General features: G+C 42.7%; 1 protein-coding gene across 1 annotated transcript in view; it reads left to right on the top strand.

Moving 5' to 3' along the window:
- Nucleotides 1-14,817, top strand: part of smpd4 (sphingomyelin phosphodiesterase 4) — a 33,025-nt gene extending 18,208 nt beyond the window's left edge. The window contains exons 11-20 of the mRNA XM_080728910.1: nucleotides 3,083-3,172; nucleotides 4,790-4,938; nucleotides 7,051-7,141; nucleotides 7,517-7,614; nucleotides 8,968-9,131; nucleotides 9,665-9,870; nucleotides 10,629-10,859; nucleotides 11,949-12,080; nucleotides 12,695-12,823; nucleotides 14,141-14,817. Coding sequence (XP_080585036.1) covers nucleotides 3,083-3,172; nucleotides 4,790-4,938; nucleotides 7,051-7,141; nucleotides 7,517-7,614; nucleotides 8,968-9,131; nucleotides 9,665-9,870; nucleotides 10,629-10,859; nucleotides 11,949-12,080; nucleotides 12,695-12,823; nucleotides 14,141-14,455 — 1,605 coding nt within the window. The 3' untranslated portion in view covers nucleotides 14,456-14,817. The remainder of the gene's footprint in view (nucleotides 1-3,082; nucleotides 3,173-4,789; nucleotides 4,939-7,050; nucleotides 7,142-7,516; nucleotides 7,615-8,967; nucleotides 9,132-9,664; nucleotides 9,871-10,628; nucleotides 10,860-11,948; nucleotides 12,081-12,694; nucleotides 12,824-14,140) is intronic.
- The last annotated feature ends 2,982 nt before the right edge of the window (nucleotides 14,818-17,799 follow it).

Here is a 17,799-nt window from a genome sequence, read left to right as displayed (position 1 = left end):
AGTCAACCCTTTTTTGGCACTGCAACACAGCCTGGTGGAGACCTGCGTACCGAGGAGCATAGTTTATAAGTTCTTACTCAACCTGCTGGCTTTGCTTGGAGTATGCTGCAGGTTTTGATGACCATCATAGACTGATTTCTCATGTTGCTTGCTTGTCACATGAACATGCTGGTGAGCTTTTCTTCAGGAAAGGCAGTACTGGATTTTCTTTCGTCTTGTGACAGATGAAGTGACCGTTTTCATCACTTGTTTGGTATAAAGGCAATTGTTGAGCATGAATCTTCTTATAGTAGTGCTTTTGCTTTCTGTCACGACCGATGCATGCAACCTGTCCGTCTAACGGGGCTCTGTCTGTCTGTCTGTTCCTTCTTTCTGAAACACCAGCATAAAGTCAACCACCACTAAAGGGCTTCTGGTAGTTTGGTGTGTCGGGGTGTATACATTATGGGTGATAATCTTCCTGTGTATAAACTTGACTGTGGACCAGTCGGTGTGTGACTAATCCGTGTAAAAAGTAAAACAACTCAAACTCTTTTTGGCTGTCCAGTCTTTAACTTTGTCTCTTAATATGAAACTCACATCCTTTGTGACTGAGCAGCATGTGTGGGCAACCATTTTGTGTCCTTTTACTGGAGGTGTCTTTTGATTAATTATGACAAAACCCCAACCAGCTCCAGAAAGGCTGGTTCCTCCTGACCGTCAGTAGGCGCTGAAAACGCACACAAAAGGAAGGCAGGTTCAAACCCGTGTCTCAATATTCAAGATGATCAATGCCTCCGGGAGATGAGGTCAGAAATTGTTTAATTGTAGCAACCTTTAAATGAGAGATGAAAAATCAATCAGTTGCAATATTTGGGCCCACAAAATAGACATTTTACGATATAAAAGTCAACAACGTTTTGAGTCCTTTATTCAATTGAATGTGCATATCTAGTTCCCATGTCATTGTATGGGTGGAAGTCTTTATGGTGGTGTTTCTGTGACTTTGGCTGTACCGTTTATACAGGAGGCCTCTGTGTGAGCAAAATGCCACCAACCCTGTAGACCGCATGGTTTAGCAACTCCCTAGAGCATACATGGGCAACTGGCGGCCCGGGGGCCACATGCGGCCCTCACCTTTGCTTAATGCGGCCCGCAGGTTAATACCGGAATACTGATAAATTATTATACTATATTAGTAGCTTAATAACTAGTATAGAAGTATTTTTTTATGTCCAATGTATTTGTATTTAAGTTAATAAAGTTAACATGAGTATATAACTAAATGCGTTTGAAATTAAATCAAAATGTTACATTTCAATATCCAATTCAAAAGAAGCAAAAATAGCTGATTTACAAGCTCAAAACGCATCGCAGCTTGTAGACCTGCTATTTTTGCTTCTTTTGTATGAGATAGTAGAATGACAAAGTAGGACGTAACAATATGCAATGTGGCCCTCTGGAGTGAAGGTGGAAATATAGTGGCCCTCACCATCATCAAAGTTGCCCACCCCTGCCCTAGAGTATGACAGCTGCAGAGTATGACAGCTGCAGAACACCGTCTATCTTTGGTCTGATCCAGTCTTAACGTTAACTTGCACACTGAAAGCGGTGCCGGCCAGACCGCCATTGTTGGCGAGGAATTTGCCTCCTACCACGTAGATAAAGAGAGGCGAGCACCACAGCACCACGGCACTCAAGCAGTGGGAGGCACTGGCGCTGCTGACTAGGGGTTTAACAGTTAACCGAACATCGACAATAAAACTGAATCAATACTTTAATGAAATGATCGATGAATACCGGTAATCAATCCCTGTTTTGGGTATGCCATTAAATTGAAAAGTTTCAAAAATGTATCTACTGGCTCAGGAGCTTGTAGATCTGTTATTTTCACATTTTTACATGACACAATTGGCTACGATGTATTAAATTGGATCCATGCCGTGAACAGTGAAGCTGGCAATTGCAAAAACAAATACATACCGTTTTTATAAAGATCTAATCATTATTTAAAAAATATTATTGTCAGGTAAATCTACATGCTGAAATATATTTACTATTGTGCGTGCTTGCATATACCGGTACTACTCACATGATCTACATTTCGCCATGCTTTGTTGACCGCTTATCAGTGTGCAAGCACTTAAATGGTGTTTTTAATTTAAAGTGGGTCCATGTTGCTACAGTCTGTAGAACCAAGCATCATTCCTGAATCAAGTTAAAAAACAAGTAGCGCTTCACTCTTCTCTTGCAGCAGCCTGTGTTACTGAAGCATTCTGCAGTTTTCCTGTCCTCAAATCTTACACAAACTTCTACAGTTTAATCACGGTGCTGTCCTGGTCTCGTGTCCACCTCATGAACTTGAATCACAAGATTGTGACCAGATTGTCTCGCACAAACAAACACGGAAGAACTGATTCGTAGTGGTCTTTTTTTTAGGACATAAAACCCAAATGCTGTTTTTAATTAATGTGTACATTTCTAGGGTGACTTTTGGGGGCACAGCAAAATCGTGTGGTTCAAGTTCACCCTAAATGTATTATTATTATTATTATCATTGCTGTTATGATTGTCATTAACTAGGTATTAACTAGGTACTGTATGTACAGTAGTAGAGGGCTCCACTCCTGCATCGTCCCCTAGGTGTCATCACTATTGTGTTTTTTTTGTGTCTCCTCTCTTGTTCTGTGTTCTTCCACCCTGTGATGCTTCTGGCCTTCTGTGTGTGCTTGTACTTTGTCCTTTATTCATGTTTACCATCTCCTTTTCACCTGTTCTCATGTTTACCTTCCTTCCTTCCTTCCTTCCTTCCTTCCTTCCCCCTCCACTTTCCTCATCCCTTTGTATTTCTGCTACTCGTCCTCTGCTTCCTCTCCTCTCCCCCTCCCGTTGTGGTCCTCGCTCCTATCCTATCTATTTCCTCCTCCCTCCTACTGTTACTGCTCCTGTATCTCCTCTTCCTCCCCTTCCTCCCGTCCTAATACATGTCCCACCTCCTCCACTTCCCCCTTCCTCCTGTGTGTTCTCCTCTTCCTCCTGTGATCTCCTCTTACGTCCTCCTCCTCCTCCTCTCCCTCCTCCTGGTGGTAACCGTGGTGACCAGCTGGCAGTGCTTCAGTACCGGCTGAGTATGTCCAGCATGCCACTCAGCGCCCACGTCCCACCAGGCACTGGGAGCCTCCACACCTACCAAGTACTTTTACCTTGTTATCATTCACCCCCGCCCCTCCGGGGCGTCCTGGAGGTAAAACCAAGGCCTGCTGCTGCCAGAGTTAGGACTGAACGTTACGCGGTCAAGGTTACTTCTCTGTGACGCAGTCGGTTTCTTTTGGTTTGTTTTTTTGCTCATGTAAACGTATGGCAGAAGTAGCGTTTCCAAATATGGGTTTTTACAGTACAATTCTGAACAAATGTTTAATTAAACAAAGGGTTGTATTACTGATTTAAAGCGGTCACTTTCAGCAGCCAAATATATTTTGAAGAATCTATCATTTTTGATTACCTGCAGACTGATGCTGTGTCTGTTCCTTTGCTCTTGGAAACATTTTCAATCTAGAGCTAAAATGAGAAAGTATTTCACTGTGGGTTGAAGCTGATGCTTAAAGCTTAGTGCCAAAGATACCAAATAATGCCTTTGTGCTTTTAATTTATGGCCTGGAGTTCCTGTGTATTGACACAAGAACTCCAGGGCTTTGGTCACATTAGTACAATATGTAATTGTGACGTAAATATCAGAGTTGACTACCACAGAGAAGTATCCTTGACGGGTAAATTATGCTGGAATGAGGTTTTGTCATTTGAATCAGTTTGTTTTTCACCTAATTTGTGTGTGTTTTTATTTTTTTTTTTTAAGCATGCTTGTGTATGTCTGGTGTTGATTTTTGTTGCTTTTCACTTTCTTGTGGTTAATAAGCGTGTGCTTCATCTTTATTTAACCTCACAGCATTTTCAAATTAAAAGCAAACGCTGCTACTTGAGAACACCCAGTGCCAAACTGCCTGATCACAAGGATTCATTTGTTCAATGTTCAAAGCCATATTTTGTTATTAGAATAACTAAAAGTTCAGTTCATGTAAGGAAGTACTTAATTTACACAAGGAAGTATTGTGGTTTAATTGTCAAGATTGTTAGGATTATCCTTTTAGATAACACAACTACTCTTAAAGTAGTAAAATGAAAATGAAAGCATGTCATATTTATGGAGTGGTTACCATCAAGTGTATCAAATGTAGTGAAATTATAAAATGTTTATGACTAGCCCTCTTTTAAATACAACTTGAACTACACAATTTAGGTTTTTGTTTCATCATTGCATGTCCACTTCATATCCACTCCAGACCTGTCCCTTTTTAGAATTATTTTACAATAGAAATACATTTTGCAACATTCCAGGTTAAGTGGCAATTTTAAGTTTGTTATGCCCTCGCTGATTGATTGATTGATTGGCTGCTTATGAATCAGGGAAGCATTGTGATTTGTTTATATTTAAAGGACAACTTTGGTTTTTTACAACAAGGGTTCATATTTTAGATTGTAATTAGAGAAAAGAAAAAGTGAGTGTTAAAATGTTTTAAAATGTGGGGCATGCGTACGCATTGCGGCATGCCCCCAACCACTGACATAAGAATCTCTAAAACAATAGAAAGAAGTAAATTAAATCAATTTAACACTCATCTTTTATATTCTTTAATTACAATCTAAAATATGAACCCTTGTTGTAAAAAACTAAAGTTGTCCTTCTTCAGGGCCCTGTGTGACTGTTGACTGTTTTTCTTGGGGGTCCCTGTGTGACTGTTGACTGTTGCTTCAGGAGCCCTTCACTCCGACAGAGGAACACGTGCTGGTGGTCCGTCTGCTGGTCAAACACCTCCACGCCTTCACCAACAGCCAGAAGCCAGAGCAGATCTCACCGTCCACCCACTCCCACACCCAGACCAGCCCACTGGAGGAGTTCAAGAGGTCAGTACCCACTCCCACACCCAGACCAGTCCACTGGAGGAGTTCAAGAGGTCAGTACTACCCACTCCCACACCCAGACCAGTCCACTGGAGGAGTTCAAGAGGTCAGTACCCACTCCCACACCCAGACCAGTCCACTGGAGGAGTTCAAGAGGTCAGTACTACCCACACCCACAACCAGACCAGTCCACTGGAGGAGTTCAAGAGGTCAGTACCCACTCCCACACTCAGACCAGCCCACTGGAGGAGTTCAAGAGGTCAGTACCCACTCCCACACTCAGACCAGTCCACTGGAGGAGTTCAAGAGGTCAGTACCCACTCCCACACCCAGACCAGCCCACTGGAGGAGTTCAAGAGGTCAGGAGGAAAGATTGAAACCGCAGATAAACTAAGCACAATAAGAAAGGGAACTTGACTTCAGTCAATATCATTGTTATCGTTGATTTGTCACCTTTACAACAAGGTACAGATTGTAAGGATCTGGCATGCGTGGAATGAGCAACACAGCCAAACGTGTGGGTAGCACTAGGGTTGGACACGGTAACCGCCGTACCGCCGTACCGCGGTAAACCGAGGTCTACCGCGGTGTCAGTGTGCTTACCGCGGTAAAAAAAGACAAAAAAAGTCTATTTTTTATTGGAAAACAAGCGAGTTTTAAAACAGGGGAGAAGCGAGGACCGCATGCGCTCCATGCCGCTCTGCTCTAGGCCGTGTACCACAGTTTGGAAGCCACATACGTCACTCTCACTCTCAGAGACACAGACAGTCACTGCTGCTGCCTGCGTAGAGGAGTACAGTGCAGCGTAAACTTTCTCTGTAATCCACACGACACAAGGATGTTAATACATACCTTGTGTTGTGGCATATCTTTTTTTATTCATACGGATTACTGGCGGAGCGCGGGCCGCGTGGACTAAAACCTAAAATGAAACTATTTTACTTTTTCCATCGCGTCACACGTTGTGCCCGTTCGGCGGCGCGTCGGAGATTTTATAACCTTTTCTGTCAAGTCTTGTAACTAAAACCTGTATATAGCAGCACTCAATCACTGGGATTTGAGAGTTGAGACGTGACGTGAGTTTACAGAATCACTGTACACGATCTGACTACCCGTCCTCCTCTGGTTTGTTCACACAGCTGTTTGTGTCTGAAAAGCCTACTAGCTAGCCTACGTTACTATGGTAACCCGACAGTGCAGATCTAAAAGCTCAGAGCGCGTCGCGGATGCAATGTGTTGTGAGCTTGTAGATCTGCTCCTTTCAAAGCCATACCCGCTGTGCTGTACGGAGAAGTATAACTCGGGCGGTCAGGCTGTGTCGCCTCTCCACTGTGGAGAGGCGACTTTAGGGAAGATGATTGCAATATTTTGGCTTATCGCCGAACCTTAATTAATAGATACGGGGGTGCGGTAATTACCGCAGTACCGTCGGTAAATGGGAAGACGGTAATCGCGGTAACAAAATGTCGATACCGCCCCAGGCCTAGGTAGCACCCCTCAAAGAAATGTCAAAATCGCCGGGCAGGCCTGCAATACTGTTCTTTTGGTGTTCACCTTTGTTGCTTGGTGAGTTGAATGATTGCACTCTCCCACAGTAATAAGGAAAAGAGAAAAACAGCACATATTGACCATTTTTACACTTTGTTAATTTTAAGCTCAGTGTCAGGGAAGCCCAAAACGAGATTAAATGCCAGAACAGTGTTGCAAGCCATTTTGGCAAAATGTTGGTCGGCGCCACCCACACGTTTGGCCGTGAAGCTCATGCCTTGAATGCCCGATGCTTACAAGCTGTACCTCGTAAAGGTGACGAATCAACGATAAAAACAATATAAAACACAATACAAATTGGTATTATTAAAGGGGCTAAATAATGGACCGAAGTCAAGTTGAATTTATTTTTGTGCTTCGTTTATAATCAAATTACAATGCAATACTTCACTTGTTTCAGTTACTAATGATTAACTAATTTGAGGAATTCCTACATTGACATTCCTCAGGATACGTTTTGAGAGAATCCAGGGTGTTCTGTTCTAAATAAGTTGGTATCGTATTCGTTTAACATAATTATTTAGCTGTTGAAAATGTCAATTAAAACTCTGTTTTCCCGTCCTCCAGAGTGGTGGTTCAACGCTTTGTCCAGCAGAAACTCTACCTGTTCCTCCAGCACTGCTTCGGTCACTGGCCCCTGGATGCATCTTTTAGAGCGGTAAGTAGCATTATTTGTTTAACTGTTTCTACCATTTACTACTGCTACCACTACTTCTAGTACCACCACGACTACCACTACTTCTAGTACCACCACCACTATTACTACTAGTAATTTTAACGATAAATAATAGTACATTATTACATTTTTTTATTTTATACGTTTTGTGATGTGTTGACTAAATTATTGCATTTGATTACCGGTAATTGCACATGCATGTAACGACCATGTAGGCTGCACTATGGTGTATGCAGTTACCTTTGTGGGGGTTTTGATTTGAATATGTTGATCGTCAAACAGCTACAAGACATACAACAACATAAAAGGTGTGCTGCCCTACGATGCACTCACTCCACCCGCTGTGTTTGTGTGTAGGTGTTGGAGACGTGGCTAAGCTACATCCAGCCATGGAGGTACACAGGAGAGATGGCCGCTCCACAGGCAGACCAGAACAGAAATGTTCCAGACAGATGGTAAGGGCAGGGGTTAAAGTTCTCAGTCCTGGGGACTGATTTCAGTCTTGAGGATTCAAAAGGGCTTTTTCTGAGTTCAGTGCAGATCTGCAAATAAATGAATAAATAAGGGGGAGGTGTAGCGATGAATAACAAAGTCGTCAAAACGCTAATCAAGTGATCTCCAAACTAAGAAGCAGAATTTTAAGATATGAGTATTTGAATTGCCCAGACTAGCAATAGAATACAACAGAACTTCAGAAGATACTTCTATAAAATGAAGCATGGATTGGCACACACACATTCAGTGAAGACAGTTCAGAACTTCAGGGAAACACCCCAAATATTGGTGTGCACTGCAAAATCACATAGAAACTTCAGAAGATACTTCTATAAAATGAAGCATGGATTGGCACACTCACATTCAGTGAAGACGGTTCAGAACTTCAGAGAAACACCCCAAATATTGGTGTGAGCTGCTCGCACCATGTTTAAATAAATCACATATTGGGACGTCGGTCTGAAAATACATTTCAGTCAGGGATTTTTTTGGGTGGCCTGTGTTTGATACATTTGCAAATCTTAGTAGGCTAATATTACTACTTAAGACAGATGGGTGACCGGGTGGAGCAGGGGTAAAAGGTTCCTTCCTACCCCCTGCTCTGGACTGGAGGTTGATTCCTCCATGATTCTTCCACCTTGGTCAGCCTGGTGCCTGCCGATACGTCCTCCCCATAAAACTCTTCACTGTCAAGAGGCTAAGGGTCCATTCATACTCCATTTTTAGAGCCTAATGTATTTCGGTTCGGCTCTGTCTAAACTATGATATGGCTTCATTCGGAGCCCAATTAATGACGTTACCGCCCCCCCTGATCCTCTGAATGACACCATATCATAGTTTAGACAGAGTCGAACCGAAATAAATTATGTATGTTACGTTACGGTCGACCGTAACGCTCCATGTGTGTCAGATTAGACGTGGTTGTCTACACCCTCCCCAAGAAAGCAGTAAGGGTTGGCAGTGACAGGGACTAAAGACACACACACACACACACACACACACACACACACACACACACACACACAGAAGGAATTGGCATAATAATGACTAAATTAGGGAGAAACTGGGACAAGATGGAAATTAAAATGTTGTACAGTCTACATGCACAGATCAGGACAGGACTGAAGGTGTACTACATGTGAAAAGTAAGTTAGTAGGCCAACTAACAGGGCCTTCAGCTTCAGAAGACAAGTGGAGATATTGATGTGTGTCGAGATGAGAATAGAGATAATTCTGAGGATGATTTAACCCTGTGATGTCAATGAGAACACTGAAGTAGTTCTAACTGAGTGCTGTAACTTGTATTCCTGCAGGGCATCGTTTGTTCAGGAGAACTTGTTGATGTACACCAAGCTCTTTGAGGGTTTTCTGAACAGGGCGGTCAGAACAGACCTGGTCAACGCCAAGAACGCCTTGATGGTCTTCAGGGTGGCCAAAGTGTTTTCTCAGCCAAACCTAGCGGAGATGATCCAGAAAGGTTTGTGATGTTATATATGGTTAGAATCAGCTTTGTTTGCATTGTTTATGTCAGGGGTCTTCAACGTTTTCAGGCCAAGGACCCCCTAGTTGAGAGAGAGATGAAGCAACCTTTTCATAATTCCATGTAGTGTCAACGTTTGACAGCACAATCATCAGTGTATTTTGGATTCATGTCAATTACCGTTAGTGTTTTCGGATATTTAACCACTTGAGCCGCCATTACTGTACCTACTAAACTTGATCGTTTACTCTGTACTTTACTCTGTCAGCTCTTGTTTCCCAAACCCCTTTGCCAAAAATAGCAGATCTACAAGCTCACGTGAGCTTGTAGATCCACTATTTTTGGCTAAAGTTCTCAGAATATGGACACTAGGGTTCAAGTTGTTAACATAAGGTTTGGAATATTTGGAGGACCCCCTGTAGTAACCCCTGTTGAAGACCCCTGGTTTATGTGCAGAAATAACTCATTAAGCTTTGTTGTATGTACTGAAATGTATGAAGTGAAATCCAGCTAAAACATCTTCCCCTCAGGTGAGCAGCTGTTCCTGGAGCCGGAGCACGTCCTGCACCACCGCCAGCCCCGGGGGTACCTGACCCCCAGCCAGGGCGGCAGCTACCTGTCCCCACGCCAGAAGGTGGTGACGGACACCGTGTTCCGGGTGAAGAGCCACGTCTACGCCCTGGAGGGCCAGGACTGCCAGTACAAACAGATGTTTGGCAGCGATCTCCGAGCAGCGGTCAGTTGGTGTTCTCTTCTTATACAGATATAGTACAGTATGTCGGCTTGAGGGTTTAAACACTATTAACCGTCTAGACTTTGTAAAGTAAAGTGGACTGCCGGCGTAGGCTGGATTAACATTTAGGGTGAGCAAAATGGTTGCTTAAAGTTGAAATCCAACATTTTATGATGCATATTATTTACATTTTATTTGAACAAATTTGCATGGGGGGACACTGTGGGCGCTGGGGGCGTGTTCTCTCCTCCTTGTAATCAGCACCCACACCCTAGGTGGGGTTGGTGAAAGGGCCTTTCTGTGTGGAGTTGGCATGTTCTCCCCGTGTCTCCTAGGGTAGATTGTCACAAAAACATGCAGTAATCCTGGTCTCTATACTGCCTCCCCCTGGCCAGCCGGGGCGCCTGATTTAGGGGAAAGGAACTGGTTGGAATAACGTGTTCCTTCCCCCTGTCTGGTGATAAGAAGCGGCATGTTCACTACTCATTTTGACACTTTATGTTCACTTATTTGAAAAAGATCTTCATCCAAGTATAATCATAGTACCTGATGATCATGTTTTAGGGGGGAAAGATCACGGCAACCCGTCTTTAAATTAACTGTTGCTGAATCCCTACAAGAGATTGGTGTTGAGGGAAAAATTTGAGGACGGGGACTGCGGTCAATGTAGTTTATAGGGTTTAAGCCAATTAGATCTGAGGCCGATTTTAAAAAAGCCTTCTAAAACATGAGTTTTCAGCTATGATGGTTTGACTGTGCAGGTCCTGAGGCTCATCCAGATCATCGCCCAGGCCAGACAGACAGCCAGGAGGATAGCAGACCACTCAGTGGAAGTAGCAACCAACAACTCCTTCCTGTCCTGGTTCGGTCTGGGCTCCTCTGACCTCAACAACACCTTCAATGTCAACGAGCCGGAGGAGAGCGGAGAGCTGGTGAAGAAAACACACGAGTTCCTGGACAGAGCCCTGGAGAACCTCTGTGAGATATTCAGGGTGAGGGGTTTTGGCTGTCATATCGTAAATCAGGGGTCTTCAACGTTTTCAGATCAAGGACCCCCTGGTTGAGAGAGAGATTAAGCAGGGACCCCCACAACCTGTTCATAGATTCCATATAGTTTCATTGTTTGACAGCACAATCATCAGTGTATGTTGGGTTCATGTAAATGTGTGTTTCTAGATATTTAACCACTTGAACCGTCAATACTTAATAAACTTGACCTTTCACTCTGTACTTAGTCTGCTCTTTTCCCCCTCTACACCAAAGCTCTTTGACAAAAATAGCCGATCTACAAGCTCACAACGCCTCGCAACGTGAGGCGTTCAGAGCTTGTAGATTGCTATTTTTGGCTAAAGTTCTCAGAATATGGACACTAGGGTTCAAGTGGTTAATATAAAAAAGGAGAAAGAAACTTCCTATCACTCAAAGATTTGGAGGACCCCAGACCCCCTAGGGGTCCTGGACCCCCTGTTGAAGACTCTTGTCTTAATTTGTCTTTATTGTACCAACCAAGATATAAACCATGTGTACATTTTTATGTTGTAAAATAAAAGGAGTAATACTCCTGTGTATGACTGAAGAGTTAACTTTGAAACAGGTCTTCCCTAAAATGCTTCATTTAAAGGGCATGATGCATCATTCTGCATCATATGATGAAAAATGCATCATTCATGCTGAAATACTAAAATATCTCAAAACACAGATTGAACACAAAATATTACTCAGGATTGTGTTGATTGTGTCCCAAACAACAATAAAATAAGATCAGGTTGTCCCAGAGGTGAACTTTCCCTTTAATGTGTGTAAAAATAAACGCATCCAGTCTGTAAAACAGTACCACAACGTTTACCACACATGATACAAAAAAAACACCCATCAGAGAACACGTTTTTGATGTCACTGGATGATGATGTGGTGTCAACACATCCAGTGATACAACCTGAAGCGATGGCCGTCACCCTGAAGACAATGGCTTTACTTTAGTGCAGTAGGTGAAGTACCTCCTAATAATGTATCTTCATCGTGTGTGTGTGTGTGTGTGCGTGCGTGTGTGCGTGCGTGCGTGCCCATTTTGTCTCATGTAGCTCAACCCTGGTCAGCTGAACCACCTGATTGCCAGCCTGGGTTCATCTCAGGACGATGTGAGCTCCAGACAGCTGCCAGACTGTGTCCAAGGAGAGACAGGACTGGTCCTCACTGACCTGGGCAGAAGACAGGTCAGTATGGACAGCACACAGAGACATTACCACCTGGTTCACATGTTCTTTATACCAAACAAATGCTGCTGAAAATGTTTTGTACATTTTTCAACATGGAAATGATTATGATTTTTTCAAATAATTGCGACTAGGCAATTATGTAATTACCTTGTATGTTTTCCTATGTCTTTGCAACGATGCAAGACACAGGTTAACATAGTTAAAGAGATATGCTGACTCTTCAATCGAGCAACTTTAGAATCACTGACATACGCATCACTGACTAGGGATGGGACGATGATAATCGTATCGTGGAGATTTAATTTATCGTGAGATCGTCCTCCGTCATGCACTGGGATCAATTCACCTTTTATTTGCCGAGCTGCATATCCGGTACCACTTAAACCCTTTATACTTATAATATACGTACTTGATAGCCTTTTTTTCCACCCCCTTATCAAATGTCTAAATTGCGATTTCTTTTGTCACAATAATGATATGAAATTGTCATATCCCTATCACTGACATATGCACAGTACAGTAAGTGAATGTGTTGTCCCTTGTGCAGATCATGAATGGACTGTACAGTAAGTACAGTACAGTAAGTGAATGTGTTGTCCCTTGTCGTGCAGATCATGAATGGACAGCGGAAGTTCGAGATCGAGTACCAGGGAGACCCGGAGCTCCAGCCAATCAGGAGTTACGAGAACGCCCTGCTGGTCCGTCTGATGTTCAGAATATCCTCCATGGTCAATGACAGGGTAGGTGGTGTAGAATATCCTCCATGGTCAATGACAGGGTAGGTGGTGTAGAATATCCTCTATGGTCAATGACAGGGTAGGTGGTGTAGAATGTCCTCCATGGTCAATGACAGGGTAGGTGGTGTAGGATATCCTCCATGGTCAATGACAGGGTAGGTGGTGTAGAATCTCCTCCCTGGTCAATGACAGGGTAGGTGGTGTAGGATATCCGCCATTGTCAATGACAGGGTAGGTGGTGTAGAATCTCCTCCCTGGTCAATGACAGGGTAGGTGGTGTAGATTATCCTCCATGGTCAATGAAAGGGTAGGTGGTGTAGATTATCCTCCATGGTCAATGAAAGGGTAGGTGGTGTAGAATATCCTCTATGGTCAATGACAGGGTAGGTGGTGTAGAATATCCTCTATGGTCAATGACACACTAAAATGCTGTCTCTCTCTCCCGTCGCGGGCACACGGCCTTGTACTGTATACAGACTGGACTCAGCAGCAGTGACTCTCTCATATTATCTGGACTTTATTTTTTGGAGGGGGGGTGTGGGTGTTGTTGTCGTTTTCAAGGATGTATTTATTGGTGGTGTAGAATATCCTCTATGGTCAATGACAGGGTAGGTGGTGTAGATTATCCTCCATGGTCAATGAAAGGGTAGGTGGTGTAGATTATCCTCCATGGTCAATGAAAGGGTAGGTGGTGTAGATTATCCTCCATGGTCAATGAAAGACTGGTAAGCAGATTTTTTTAACACCAAGTCCAATATCCAAATCTCTCAATACAAAATATTAATTCAAAGTATTAGAAAGACAGTTTTTATTATTAAAATGTTAAAACCATTGTTCCCTAACAATTATATTATGTCATGGAGAAGTCTGAACATGTAGGCTGACTCCTAATTAGTTGGTGAACACGTGGATATGCTGTGCTCGTGTATGACTTGCCTATAGAGGGTATGCGCATGAGATCATCATCATACCTGGAAGTTATGCGGGAACGCTTACTGAGTGGCAAAAACTACTTTCTGGCCTTGACAGCCCATACTGTACATCCAAACAGAAAAGTCCTTTCTGATTGTATTAAACCGCATACCCTCTATTTTGTAATTCTAAATATAAGTACCGGTATACAAATTACACAAAGTTGCTGCTAGAAATATACAGGAGGAAAAAGGGCAAGGGATATCAGAGCGGGGATGAAAATTAAATTCTCAGGTTGATACATTGTTATATGTATAAATATTTGTATAAAAATGATCATCAGCTCACAACAAAGTATAACTCGTGCTTTAGCTGGGGTGATTGACATTTCCTCTCTTCTCTCCACAGTTCGGAGGGCACATGGACACTCTGTGCTCGCGACCAGACTTCCTGGGTCGACTGGGCTGTCATTACCTGTCCAGCCCAGAAGTGAGACCCAGACAGAGCCCGTTGAGCAGGCGCGCCCTGGAGGCCCACCGCGTGTCCAGGCTCAGCCTCCGCCCTCTGGCCAGCTACAGAACACTGTTGATACTGCTGGTGTTGTACCTGTTGGGGATGCTGCTGTCACTGGGCCCCGTGTCCAGCACCCTGCTCATCCTCACGGGGGGATTCCTCTTCGGGGTCTTCATGACCCTGTTTGGAGACAAACTCAAGACGCACTAAGAGGACAGGCAAAGAACTCGTCTGGCAGCTTAGAATTCATGCTTCATGTTAAACAATGCAGCTTGTGTTTTTTGTTCTAATGAATGTTGTCATAACTGTAAATAAATGCAAGTGTGTCCTGAAGCTCTGATGTCGGAGCAAATGCTTTTTCTAACCGTGGAATATACTACTTTTTCAAGAAGCCAAATTCAAAGTTCCCAAATAAATGCATTTCTGTTGACCTCAGGCAATTGTTGTGATGGCTGGAGAATGTTTAAATGTGTTTAAATTACAGCAAAACCTTCTTTTTCCCTTTTTATTTTAAAATATTTGTTATTACCTCTTGTTTTCCTTTGAGGCAATAAAATGTGATATAAACACGTATACAACTTTTAAAGTAGCTGTTGTGAATATAAAATGAATCGATGTTGAGCAACTACCATCACTTGGCCTGTTTCTCAGCTAAAAGAAGAGAAATATCACTTCCAGTTAAGTACTTTTTCTTCAGCAGCACGCTATGCCTATGAAGACCAGCTAAACTAAGCACAAAAAGAAAGGAAACTTGACTTCGGTTCATTATATCTCCCCTTTAATAATTTGTATGGTGTTTTATATCATTTTTATCGTTGATTCGTCACCTTTTACAACGAGGTACAGCTTGTAAGCAGCGGCCATTTGTGGAATGAGCACCACAGCCAAACGTGTGGGTAGCGCCGGCCCAACATTCGGTCCATTATGTCTCCCCTTTAATTATGCCACAATGGTATTGTGTTTGATATCATTGTTATCGTTGATTAGTCACCTTTACAATGATGTACAGCTTGTAAGGATCTGGCATCTGTGGAATGAGCAACACAGCCAAACGTGTGGGTAGCGCCCCTTCAAAAATGGTCAAAATGGCCTGGCAGGCCTGCAACACTGTTCTTTGGTGTTCACCTTTGTTGCTTGGTGCATTGATTGAATGATTGCATTCTCTCCCTGTAATAAGGAAAAGAAGAAAAAAAACACTTATTGGCCATTTTTACGGTGTCAGGGAAGCCCAAAACGAGAGTAAATGCCAGCAGAATAGTATTGCAAGCCATTTTGGCAAGATTTTGGTCGGCGCTACCCACACGTTTGGCTGTGTATCTCATGCCTCGAATGCCCAATCAACAATGACAATATTGGTATTATTAAAGGGGAGATACAGTATAAAGGGGAGATATAATGGACCCATTGGACCGAAGTCAAGTTTCCTTTCTTTTAGTGCTTAGTTTAGATTGGTAGATGGTGCGGATAGGGGCCAACTTTGCTGCTATGATGAGCTCAAGTAGAGAGCAAAGTGTCAAGAAAGTAAATATTGACAGCTCCATCTGGTTGTATAATCCTGGCTAAAGTGAGCTTGTAGATTGTCTGTTGCCACCTTGCTGGTGCGTGATGGGGATGCGCATCTGTATAATGCGGCTTAAAGTGTATAGCTACTAGACTTTACTACTTAAAGGAGTAGTTCACCACTTTTCAACCTGTCTTCATATAATAGGTCCTCACTAATGTTCATGATAAAATATCACAATTTTTTTCTACTCAGTCCAAGTCTCCTAGGAGATCTGTGGGAAGTTCAGAATCCATCGTCTTGTGACATCATCATTTTCCAAAAAAATAAATAAAAAGAAAATCAATATTTTTGAAAAAAATATTTAGATTTTTATTATCGCAAGAACAATGGCTTCCACTTTAAAATTGCAAATTTTCAGAAATAGAAAGCCTGCAGTTTCTATAAGCTGGATTGGCAATCGATGATGTCACAAGACGATAGGTTTCTGACCTGCCCACAGCCCTCCTCTGAAAAAAAAAAAGAGAGAAAAAGCTATTTTTGAGTGAGGACCAATTATATGAACATAGGTTGAAAAGTGGTGGAGTGCCCCTTTAAGTACTATGTTCCCCTGGAGAAGGCTGTGTAGAGCTGGCCCTGAGTGAACACATAACTGCCAACTTGTTCATTCTTGGCCCTGACAAAGACTGTAAGCCCAACAAACAGGAATATTCATATTTCATACTAATAATAGTCTAATATTATTACAATTAATACATGTTATATACAGACGTGCTCTCGCTCTATTTATAATTATATACACTGTATATATATACACAAGAACACCACCACAGCCTTTTCAACTCTCCCAAAGTTGCATAACAGACACACTACCATGTCACCACTCGACCATACCAGTGAGTAACCATTATTTGATTAATCGCTGGCCAGAATCTATATGAAACTTCATGTGGTTTTCCCTTTGGATTACATAATTTATATCAGGGCGCCCCTTCTCATGGTCCTTATATGCCTCGATGTTATGATATATACTGTATATCAGGGGTGCCCACACTTTTTTGACGTGAGATCTACTTTTAAAATGACTAGCTCAATATGATCTACCCATCCAAAATGTTTTAGCTGAGGGCCTGAGGGGGGCTTTGGAATAGTAGCACTGGCGTTACATTTTAGACAAACACACTTACTGTAAGGGGGAAATAAATGGGAAATACTGGGAGAAATGTCTTCATCCCATTCTGTTTGGAAGTGCTAGGGTTTGGGGTTCTTTGTAATGCTACTGACTCTTGAACAAAGTGTTGCATTGGAGGTTTGCCTACTTTAGAAGCCATGAAGGGAGCTGACAGGCCCTTCTTGATGTCATATTGACATATTCTTTTTATATTTTAATGATATATTTTTAGAGGCATGTCATGTGGTCTACCTGCACACCCTTGGTGATCTACTGGTAGATCACGATCTACCTTTTGGGCACCCCTGCTATGGTCCCTTTATGCCCATACATGGAGATCCCTGTCTGATCCAGCCACACGAATATGGGCTGTCTTCCTCCATATACTGCATGGGCATTCCCATATGAAGTCCTGTTAGATATGGGCTTAATATTGATGACATCAGGGATCTCCATATATACCGGTAGGCATAAAAGGGATTCTGTTAGAGTGGTTCCCATGACATCACAACATACAATCCCTTTTATGCCCATACCCTATCTGAACCAGCCACACAGATATGGGCCATGTCTTGGCGATCTGGTCAGTGATATATATCGTTGACATCAGGAATCTTCATATATTGGCTTAAAAGGGATTCTGGGGAATACACATATATGGACTTTTACATAGGTGATGTCACAGTGATGCGTCAGGGGAACCACTGTGTCAGGCGTGATCTACAGACGGATACGTGGACAAGATGTGCCGGTTTTCATAGTAAACTACCTACGGTCGCAATCATAACCAAGAACCTATGATCATCAGTCTATTAAAAAGACTAATAATCTGAATATTTAAACTATACTCACTATAGGATGCTAGGTCTACAAATGGCCTGG

Source organism: Nannobrachium achirus, assembly GCF_963921795.1.
Source record: "Nannobrachium achirus genome assembly, chromosome: 6".
Taxonomy (NCBI): domain Eukaryota; kingdom Metazoa; phylum Chordata; class Actinopteri; order Myctophiformes; family Myctophidae; genus Nannobrachium; species Nannobrachium achirus.
This window is presented reverse-complemented; position numbering and strand designations above follow the sequence as displayed.